Source organism: Crocuta crocuta, unplaced genomic scaffold (genome assembly GCF_008692635.1).
Source record: "Crocuta crocuta isolate KB4526 unplaced genomic scaffold, BGI_CrCroc_1.0 scaffold1013, whole genome shotgun sequence".
Lineage (NCBI taxonomy): Eukaryota > Metazoa > Chordata > Mammalia > Carnivora > Hyaenidae > Crocuta > Crocuta crocuta.
The window spans coordinates 310,760-322,176 of record NW_027531297.1 but is presented as its reverse complement, the minus strand read 5'-3'; the positions used below and the strand labels follow the sequence as shown (position 1 = coordinate 322,176).

At 48.4% G+C, this 11,417-nt stretch overlaps 1 protein-coding gene across 1 annotated transcript in view; it reads left to right on the top strand.

The window, feature by feature from the left end:
- The window catches only part of EHMT1 (euchromatic histone lysine methyltransferase 1), a 112,549-nt gene that overhangs the window by 33,112 nt on the left and 68,020 nt on the right, over positions 1 to 11,417 (top strand). The window contains exons 3-4 of the mRNA XM_077771532.1: positions 3,820 to 4,376; positions 10,930 to 11,101. Of these exons, the coding sequence (XP_077627658.1) occupies positions 3,820 to 4,376; positions 10,930 to 11,101 (729 nt within the window). The remainder of the gene's footprint in view (positions 1 to 3,819; positions 4,377 to 10,929; positions 11,102 to 11,417) is intronic.

Here is an 11,417-nt window from a genome sequence, read left to right as displayed (position 1 = left end):
ACAGCCCTCATGGTACAGGGGCCCCTCCCCCACAGCCCCCTGCATTTACGCCCTGGCTTCCACCATCTGGGCCCTAATGCTGAGGCTTTGTCTTTCCACAAGTGTTCTATTGATGATGGTATTGGACTGAGTGCTTCCTCCGGCGCTGACGTTGTTCACTCGGCCTGATTCCCTGGGGGATTTGTCCAGGTCATTTCACGTGTCAGTAGTTCCTTCCTCTCTTTTCTGAAGTAGGATTCTGTGGTGTGGATGGACTTCATCTCTGAAGGACCCCCAGGCTGTTTCCGGTTCTCGTCGGCTCCAGTGAAGCCGCTGTGCATGTGTGTGTTCACCTTGGTGTGGACGCAGCTTTCCAGTTTTCTGGGGTAGATGCCCAAGAGCATGTTATTTTTACAATTACATTTCTTTTCTATTTTAAATTAATTTTTCTATAAAGTATGCAGTTTAGATTAGGGCTCATATCTATAATCAATCTGTAAACTCTGCCATTGATTCTGGCTACTAACTTGTTGGTGACTTTGGATTTTGTACATGGGGTCATGTCAGTTAGGAATGAATGTTGCTGCTGCTTTCTGACCCTGACGCCCTTTGTTACTTTCTCTTGCTGTTGCTCTGGCCAGAACCTTCAGAATGATGGATACTGGGAGCGAGGGCAGACAGCTACAGTTCCGACCTCTGAGAGGAACACTGCCCTTCCCTTCTTTACCCAGACTCTCACGACAAGCTGACACCATGCATGTGGGGTCTCCAGCTCTCTGTGACACTAGCTGGGTGTCCCACAAGTCTACTCAGTTTCGACACTTTCTCCCTGGACTCAGGGCCAGCCCCACAGGTCACGGTCTTGGTCCCACAAGCTACCCTCGCTTCAGACACCAGTCCCAAGCAGAGAGTCCCAGGGCACACACACCTTTGACCGATGGGCTATGAACTGGAGATTCCCAGAACCCCCTCCTCGAGTTTGGTAATTTGCTGGAACGCTCACAGAATTCCGGAACAGCCCAGTGTGAGTGATGCATAGGGCGGGGTGTGGGGGAAGGGCTGTGCAGCTTCTCTGCCCTCTCTGGGTGCGCTGTCCTCCCCGTGTGGGTGGGTTCACCTACCTGGAAGCTCTCTGAACCCCCTGGTTCAGGGATTTCTGTGGCCATGTCATCACGGAGGTGTGATGCATTATTAACTCTGTCTAACCTTCTCCCCTCTCTGGGGAGGATGGCGTAGGGCTGAAAGTTCCAAGCTTCTGACTATGGTTTTTCTTTCTGGTGACCAGCCCCATCCAAGAGCGCATCCAGAGTCACCTCCGGAGCTGTGTCACAAGCTGGGGGCAGAGACCAAATACCCACATCTTGTTAACATCTCACTATTGTATCTCATTTATCTTTTCTTATTACTGTTATAACTTATGCTTTTGATGCATAACAAAACTTCTCCCTGTTTCTAGGTCACAGATCTGTTCCCTACATTTTCCCTTGTCAACTTTGAGGTTTTCAGACCTCCTAGGACAAGTGTTTTACAAACTCAGATTTGTGGATGAGCCACCGGAGGTCTCGGTGAGGCCCAGGTGTGTGGAGCCCACCTTCGGAGATTCAGAACCAGCAGGTCTAGGCTGTGACCTGGGAAATCTACCTTCTACCCAGCTCACCCCCTTGGGCTGCTGTCCATGACCCTGCTGTGTCCAGCAGACACCCCAGCTCCTCTTGTGGTGGAGAGGCCCGTGGTACCCTTCTCCAGAGGAGGGAACCCGTCTTCATTTGCCTTCAGTGTTCTTTTTCATAATTTACTTTGCTGTTTGGGAAAATCCGTTTTTTTCCTCTACATTTTAGAATAAGGTGGTGGAGGGGGCCCCTGGGTGGCTCAGTCGGTTAAGTGTCTGCCTCTTGATTTTGGCTCAGGTCATGATCTCACATTTGGCGGGTGTGAGCCCGTGTCCGGCCGCACACTTGTCATTGCGCAGCCTCCTTGGGATTCTCTCTCTCCTTGTCTGTCTCAAAAATAAGTAAATAAACTTTAAATAAAAACCTTAAGGGCGCCTGGGTGGCTCAGTCGGTTAAGCGTCCCAACTTTGGCTCAAGTCATGATCTCACGGTTTGTGGGTTCGAATCCTGCATTGAACTCTGTGCTGACGGCTAGCTCAGAGCCTGGAGCCTGTTTCAGATTCTGTGTCTCCCTCTCTCTCTGACCCTCCCCTGCTCACACTGTCTCTCTCTCTCTCTCAGAAATACATAAAACATTAAAAAAAAAACCTTAAATAAATTAATAGCTGTATAATCATTTAGGAAGTATTTACTGTGCTCATACTGCCCTGTTTCTGTCTCAGGGCACATAGTGGACAGACAGACAAAACTCTCCTTGCACACCTGACACTCTAGGGCAGAGGGACAGACAGTACCGTAATGATGGGATCTCCTGTCAGAGTTGATGGAGTAAAGGGACTGGGATGGGTAGAGTATTGAACTTGACCCAAGCTCCTTCTGCATCCATGGTGTAGTCCTGGGCTTTCTGCTTTGGTCTGTCCATGAGGTTACATATATTTGTAGATCTTCTGATGTTAAATGTATTTATAAGTGGTCCCAGACAAGGTCTGTCAGAATTGCCCTGGGAGACCGAACTCATAGAGAATAGGCTTGTAGTCCAGGGGTTTATAATGGGCGTTCTAGCTGATAAACTGAAAATAGGACCCTTTTTCTGGTTTTTGCCCATTTTCTTTAAGTTTGTTCTTGTGAAGCTACTTCTAAGGCCTTTCTGTCTATAAACAGTTTTATTTTATAGTGGTGTGTTTGTACCTGATGGATATGCAAATCTGTATAATATTTTGGAATCTTGAGGAGCGCTTATCTTGTGCTTCTGGGTTTACACGGTGTCTCCCAAGGCAGGACCGCAGGTCCTTGCACTACCTCCCATGCAGGATGGACAGATAGCCACGTGCCTGAGCTTGCGGCAGATTCCTCTGTTCAGGGTGTGGCCTTCTCTAGACTTTAACAACTAACTTGCAGAATTAATGTCGAAGACATTTTATTTTATTTTCTTAGGTTTAAATTTTTTAAAAAATGGGGCGCCTGGGTGGCTCAGTTGGTTAAGCATCCAACTTCGGCTCAGGTCACCATGTCACGGTTCATGGGTTCGAGCCCTGCGTCGGGCTCTGTGCTGACAGCTAGCTCAGAGCCTGGAGCCTGTCTTCAGATTCTGTGTCTCCCTCTCTTTCTGACCCTCCCCTGCTCATGCTGTCTCTAACTCTCTCTCAAAAATAAATAAAACATTAAAAAATTTTTTTATTTTTTAAAATAAAAAATTTTTTAAAAAATTAAAAAATTAAAAAAAATTAATTTATTTTTAAATTAAAAATTTAAAGTATTTATTTTTGAGAAAGAGAGCATGTACACATGAGCTGGGGAGGGGCAGAGAGAGAGGGAGACACAGAATCTGAAGCAGGCGCCAGGCTCCGAGCCTCCAGCTCCTGCCTGATGCAGGGCTCAAACTCATGAACCGTGAGATCGTGACCTGAGCCGAAGTCAGATACTTAACTGACTGAGGGAACCAGGCGCCCCGTTTTATTTTTATTTTGAAGTAATCTCTTTATTCAACATGGGGCTTGAACTCACAGCCTTGAGATCAAGAGTAGCTTGCTCTTCCGACTGAGCCAGCTAGGCACCCCTAAGGCATCATTTTACATTTAATCTGTTTGACCTTAAATCTTTGTACATGAAATGAAACGATTTTCCTGTGGATCGCTTTCTGTAGACCACTCAGAGGGACGGTAACTGTTGTGTGGGTCGTGTCATGGCAGGGCCGGGCCGCAACCTCTGACGCCATCTCCTCTGTTCGCAGAGATCTCTATGGCAGCTGATGGAGGCTCATCAGAGAAGCAGGGAGGAGAGGGCCCCGTGGCCGCAGACAGCGAAGCTAACGGGTCCTGTGGAAAGAGCGAGGCGAGCAGTCACGTGACTGCTGCGCAACACACTCAGGAGAACACGGCGGTCAGCCCACAGGACGGTACCAACAAACTAGCTCGAATAGCCGAAAATGGGGTTTCAGAAAGAGACAGTGAAACGGGGAAGCAAAACCACGTCAGCACAGATGACTTCACACAGACTTCTGTCATCGGGAGCAATGGGTACTTCTTGAATAAACCACCCCTGCAGGAGCAGCCCATGCGGATTACCAGCACTTTGGCTTCCTCGCTTCCTGGTCATGCTGCAAAAACCCTTCCCGGAGGTTCCGGCAAAGGGAGGACTCCCAGTGCTTTTTCTCAGACGCCAGCCCCAGCGCCGGCCAAGCTTGCGGAAGCGAGTAAAGACACGGAGGACAAGAAGCCCTCGGGCCCTGGTGCCGACGTCAAGGTTCACAGGGCACGGAAGACCATGCCAAAATCCATCCTGGGCCTGGTAATGCGACCCTTGTCGGGGTGGGGCTCTTCTTGTGTCTGTCGCGCTGTTTCCTTCCTGTCTGTGTTCGCTTTTGTCGCGGTGACGGCAGACAGACTCTGTGCGTGAAGGAGAAAGGCCAGTAAATGGCAGGGGTCGCCAAAGAGGTGGTTGTCTGTGGGCCTGGCAAGATGAGGAGGGGTTGCTGACAATTCAGGCGTGAACGGCCAGCGGACGACCCCTCCCAGCCCGCCTTCTGGGTGTCCGTTGTCCACTGAGGCCAGATGCATCAGATGCTTCGCGGAGCCCTCTTCTCCTCTGCTGCGGGCCTGGGGGCTTGCCCTCCAGTGCAGGAAGGCCGAGCATGGACTCGGGAGAGAGGCAGTCATGAACTTGGTTAGCTTCTTGGTGTGACAGAGGGTAGGGACAAGGGACACACTGAAGACACACCCTCTTTCCATGCTAGGCCCCTGGGAGCAGGGGACAGGCAATGAGAGCCCAGTATCCTGCTGGGTGAGGTGGCTTTTGCCACCAGCGAGTATTCTATGCCCGCGCCTGCTGCGTTTTCTTGGAATGTCCATAGTCATGTTTTGGCCTCCCAGTTCCACGTTAATGTGGCTGGGAATGAGGTCTAGGTCTGTAGATGTGTTCCCTGGGGATTTCTTGTACCTTCCATTGCTGGTGAGTCTGACTGTTCGTCATTAGCAGGTCCTGTGCGATTTCCTCTCTGCAGCCTTCCAGGGTTGAAGGAATAGGCCTGTCCCCATGGGCCCTGTCAGTGTGGGACGTGTGTCTTTCCTCAGCTCTAGAAAAATGCTTTGTGCAGCTTTCTTTCTGTGGAGCTCGGAGCTCTTGAGGTCTTGGACGTGGGGTCTTCTGTCTCCCTGGACGGCTCCTTAAGTGTTTTCCAGTTTTGATGTCTTCTTTAGCACTTTATTTTCTTGCTGTTCATTCTATATTCATGATGATTTTACTTTTGACAGTGTTTTGCATACCTCATATCTCCAGTTAGTTTATTTACTATATTTTGTCTTCTCCTTCAAAAGACATTAGTTACAATTCTTTTATAGTCTGTTTTTTTTTTCTTTAAATTTTTAATGTTTATTTTATTTTTGAGAGAGAGAGACAGAGAGAGTGCAAGCGGGAAAGGGGCAGAGAGGGAGGGAGACACAGAATCCAAAGAAGGCTCCAGGCTGTGAGTTGTCAACACAGAGCCTGATGTGGGGCTTGAACCCACGAACCATGAGATTATGACTTGAGCCAAAGTCCCAAGCTTAACTGACTGAGCTGCCCAGGTGCCCCTTATAGTCTATTCTAAATCCTGTTTCCTCAAGTGCGAATCCTGTTCGGGCCTAGCGCCTCGCATTTGTGTTGATTTGTCTCCCCAGGGGTGTGCTCATCTCTATTTCCATGGTTTTATATTGCCTGACTGTGAACTCTGTTGCATTTCCTGTAGCCTGCCCTCAGTGATTGTGGGGAGCCCCCGATGTGCCCTGGGGCTGGGCTGCTGACTGCCCCTTGCTGCTGGGTCCCCATAGCTGCCGGTTGATTCCTGCTCCAGGCTTGCTGGGGGCCCAGCATCCTCTGACGCCTGAGTCTCTGTGTAGGCCTCATCCCTCCCAGACTTGCTGGCTTGGTTTCCACCTTTTGCGGTATTCTTGTGTATGGTCCAAAACTTAAAAAAACAAAAAACAAAACAAAACACAAAAAAACTAACTTTTTAATAATTAGGAATTTATAAGAAGCTGCAAAAATAGTACAGATACCCCCATATGCCCTTCACCCGGTTTCCCCCAGGTAACAATTTACACGGCGATTTCAGTGAACACCCAGCACCAAACAGTTCCCCAATGTCCCCGTTCATCCCTACCCACCCTGTCCCCAGCCCCTGTTCTCCGTATCCATAGCCATGTCATGTCGGGTGTTCTGTAAGAAGGTGGGGGCTTCGAGAGCGGCCAGTTCCTATGAGACCAGCCACATTATATCAGCGGCTCCTTCCTTTTCATTCTGAGGGGTTTTCTGTGGTGTGGACGTCCCAAATGAACTACTCACAGATTGAATGGCTTTTGGGGGTTTCCATTTGGGGGCTATTATAGTAAAGTTGCTCCAGACATTTGTGTAAAAAAATTTTTTGGGACAGAAATTTTCATTTCTCTGGGTTAAATATCCAGGATTACAATTGCAGGGTTATACGTTAGTTGGATATTTAGCTTTATAAGTTAACTGCCAAACCAGATTCCAGGCTGGCTACGACATTTTACAGTCCTGGAAGCAAGGTATGAACAGTCACGTTTCTCACATTGTTGCTGCCATTTGGCATTGCCGCCAGTTTTTATTGTAGCCGTGACACCTCGTCATGATTTTGGTTTGAACTCCCCTCGTGGCTGATGATGTTGGACACCTTTTCCTGTGCTTATTTGCCATCTGTATGTCCTTTTTGGTGAAATGTCTGTCATATCTCTTGCCCATCTTACAGCTAATTGTTGAGCAAGCTTTCAAAGTTCTGGGTGTGGGCTCTTGGCCACGGATTGGCTTCTGGACTTTCTCTCCATCTGCAGCTCGTCCTCACCCTCTTAAGTAGGGTTTTCCCCAGAGCAGAAGTATTTCCTTCTGCCCAAGTCCACGTCATCTGTGTTTCTTTCTTTCATGGCCTGTGCTTCTGGCATCGTGTCTTTGAACTCTCCACCTAGCCTTGGGTCCCAAGATTTTCTGTATGTTTTAAGAAGGTTTTTTAATTTTTATGTGAACTTTAAATATATGGTCCCTTTTTAGTGTGTGTATTAGACACCAGGTTTAGGGTGATGTTCATTATTTTTGCCTGCCAGTTTTTGGCTCACCATTATCAATTTTTAAATGCATATCTGAAATTTTATATTATTTATCTCCTTGAAGTTATACTTTTATTCTGTTCCCACTTCCAAGATTTTATTCCAGTATATGTTTTTATTCTTGAGTTTCCTTTATTGTCACTCTGTCATATTCCTATAAGAAAAAAAGGCAAATGAAATTTAATTTGAAGAAATTTCTCTGACCATGTGGGCATACCCAAATGTTACTTGTGTGCTGAATTATTATAACTGTTAGTGGTGTGCAGTTGATTGTCACACGTATCATTTTGGTCATTTGTAAGGACATAGGACAAAAAAGCTTTTGAGACTTCAGAAACAGATTTCCTGAAGATCACCCCTGCCTGCTGTACACCTGGAAGCCTCTTCTGTCCCTGATCCCCCCCTGTAGCTACAAGATGAGCCACGCTGGTGGGGTCCCCCAAGGCCCCTCTGATATGGAGCCTCCTGGCTCCAGACCCGGCCTCTCCTGACCTTGGGGTTCCCTGCCCCCCCCAAACCCAGGTCAGTCTTGTTTGGTTTTCTTAGGAGACCGTGTTTTATTAAAAATTGTGTTTTATAATAGTCGTTCCAATGATGAGCGATGCAGGCTTGTGATAATAAACCCATTTTCTTTGTAAGAGCTTAAAACCGAAAGCATGTTCTTGCCACATGGCCGGTGTCCCTTGGCAGTGCAGGTCCCTCTCGTGTGGTGCTGGTCCTGTCAGAAAGTGCCAGCGCGGGGTTCCACTTGTTGACGGTGCGGAGAAGCTGGGCCCTGTTTCCCCTGCACTGAAGTGGTTGTTAGCGTGTCCTGTGCTGCAGACCAGGACACTGGTCTAGTTGAATTGTGCCTCAGCATGGTGTCGCTGTCCCCACATCCTCCCTGTCCACTTTCACACAGCCACTGGCATTCTCCAGGTTCTGGGAAAAAGATGTGGCCGCGCTCTTGGAACCCTCAGCCCTCAGCCTGCTTAGAGAGGCAGTTCTGAAAGCCAGTATCGAGCAGTCCTTGTTAGTTGCCCCTGGAATTAAGTGTTTGGAAGGAGAGAACTCCCGCTGAGCGGACATGGGCCTGTCTGGTGGCTCAGGGAATGGCCTCCAGGCAGAACGGGAGAGGCGACATGCAGAGGGGACGAGGGGGCCAGCAGGGGTCAGACCCTGTGGTGTCTGCGGCGATGCAGGCACCCTTCTCCGCAGCCCATGACGCGGGGCCTCCCTCTGTGTGGGGGAGGCCGAAGCTCCGCTGGGCGCTCAAGGCTCCGTCACAGCAGTGGGTGCCCCTCCATGAAGTCGATTGCTATCCTGCCTGCATGGGAAGCAGATCTTGTCTCTTTTATCTTTTTTGCTTTTGTCTGATAGTAGAGCCCTGGCAGAGTCTAGAATTTTCACCCAAGTTCAGCAGCTCTTGATTTTTTTTGTTGTTGTTGTTCAGATTTTCAGAAATAATATCTTAAAGATTTTGTGCCCAAGTGAGAATTAGTCTCATATGACTATTTACTTCCCAGGTTTAATGTTTGCCTCCCATTTATGTATAGCATTTGCCTGTATGAGCTGGTGGAGGCGGAGAGTCACTGTGGCTGCACAGTCTGTGTGGTGGTTTGTAGGAGACAGAAAGGAACATTCTCTGACTCTTGTGTTCCAGCCGTGACTTCAGAGACAAACCTGGTATGTTTGAGAGAGACTAAAGAATTTTACAGAGCTGACAAGTTCCATGTGGACAGTAACTATGTGCTGAGGGCGGGTTAATTGTAGAGGTGGTGGGGAAGAGGGTGGGGTTGGGGGAGGGAGGAAGGGTGCTCCAGGGCTGAGCCACGTTCCCAGCTAAGCAGCCAAGCGACAAGCATGAGCACAAGCACACAGTGTCGCTGAGCCGTGAGTAAGTCCCCCTGGGCTGTCAGCCATAGGCCATGTTCCCAAGCAGGCTCACTTTTAAGGGCGGGGGCATCAAGCGCATTCATGCTGTCGTGCANTCTCCCCTCCCCCCCCCCCAGCCTCCCGCTCTCTGTGTCTGTGGCTCCGACTCCTCCAGGGCCTCCCGAGAGTGTCCACTCCTACAGAGCGTGTCCCCCTGTGACGGGCTGACCTCACTCAGCACGGGGGCCTCCGGGCCATCCACGTGGTAGCCGGTGTCGGGATTTCCCTCCTGTTTAAGGCTACTGTTCCGTGGTGGCCGGAGCACGTTTGGTTCATCCATTCACCTGTCGGCCCCTTGGGTTTCTTCCACCTCATGGCTTCAACACGCCATGAACCATTGCATACAGACAGCTCTTTGAGACTCTGTTTTCAATTCTTTAAGGTATATATCCAGAGTGGGATTGGTGGATCATATGCTAATTCTATGTTTAGCTTTTTGAGAAACTGCCAGACTGTTCTCCACAGCGGCTGTGCCATTTTATGTTCCCACCAACAGTGCACAAGGGTTCCAATTTCTTCATGTCCTTTTCAACATTTGTTTTCTGTGTGTGTATGTTTTTAATTGAGGTATAATCGACAATTTTTGTTTTTTATAGTAGCCATCCTAATGGTGTGAGGAGATATTATGGTTTTGAGTTGCATTTTCCTGCTGATTATTGATGTTGAACATCTTTTCATGTTGAGTGTCTTCTTTGGAGAAATGTGTAATCAGATGCTTTGTCCATTTTTTAATCAGGTTGTTTGTTTTGCTGTTGAGTTGTAGGGGTTCTTTATATGTTCTGGATATTAATCGCTCATCAGATATGTGATTTGCAAATACTTTCTCCCATTCTGTAGGTTGCTTGTTCATTCTGTTGATTGTATCCTTTGATGAAGAGAAATTTTTAATTTCAGAAAAGTCTAATTTATCTGATTTTTCTTTTGTTGCCATTGCTTTTGGTGTCATATCCAAGAAACCACTGCCAAATCCAGTGTCATGAAGCTTTTCCTGTGTTTTCTTCTAAGAGTTTTAGAGTTTTTTACAGTTCAGGTCTTCAGTCCATTCTGAGCAAATGTTTGCACACTCTGTTCTTTTGTACGTGGAAATCCCATTGAAGGCGCCTCTTTCTTCACTGTTTATTGCCCCTACTGTGTGCACAGTAAAACTTAGTGAAATGGGATTTGCTTTGAGGTCCAACTATTTTGAGGCTGCAGGTGATTTTAGGGAAGCAGACGGAGGGGAGGGGTGGCTGTGTCTAGGCAGTCTGGAATGAATCAGGACGAGGGCTGTGACGGCGGTACTGCAGGCTGCCCGAGTCTTGGAAGGCTGAGACTGAAGACAGATTTAGGAGATTGGTAAAACTGTGCGCTTACGAGGAGTTAAAAAATGCAGCATGGTATCTGTCGTGCCATTGCAGGGGAAGGTGGGGACGTTGCAAGTGCAGCCTTGAAAACCATAGGCCGTGAAAGCACTTCCCTTAGTAATACATTTGCCACAATCGGGGGTTAGCAGACTCTCCCTGGGAAGAGCCAGGTGGACAACATTTTGTGGTTTGTGTGTCGCATATGGTCACTGCTGCGGCTGCTTCTTGCTCCTTCTCCTCCTCATTCTCGTCAACACCCGTTCTGAGCTTGCAGACGCTGGCCTGCATCATCGGAGGGGTGGCCCGGCGCACATGCATGGGCGCCAGGCACTCTGACGGCGGCGGACTGTGTACTTCATCCTCTCCTTTATCTCATCTCTTGGTCAAGGCGAGTTTATGGGGGAAAGGAACTGCATTTTTGGGGGCATGTTGTTTCAGTGACCATCTGCTTGTATGTAATTACAGTTATTAATTGTCTTTGTTTTGAAGCATGCAACCAATAAGGATCCCAGAGAAGCTCGAGATCATGAGGAGCCAAATGAGGAGATCAACAAAAACCTTTCTGATTTTGGACGACAGCAGCTTTTACCCCCCTTCCCACCCCTTCATCAATCACTACCTCAAAACCAGTGCTACGTGGCCACCACAAAGTCACAGACAGGTAATAGGGAGCTCCGACAGTGGTCTCTGCTCTCTGAATGTATGTTCTGAACCTGCACCTCTTGAAACCTGCAACTAGAAACGTGTTGACTGTGAATGCATGTGTGCCGTAGGGGAGTGGGGTCAGGGTCGACGGGCTCTTCTCTGCTCACCCATGAACTTGCATAGGGATGTCAGACCTCTCTTTTGAAACCTGTCGAATCCCGAGATTGCTTTCTATGCCTCTTGTTAATCTCAAAATGAAGATGGTTTTTCATTAAGTCTTACCCCCTTGTTCGGATTGGATAGAAGACCCTAGATTAGAGAACTCCCCCCCC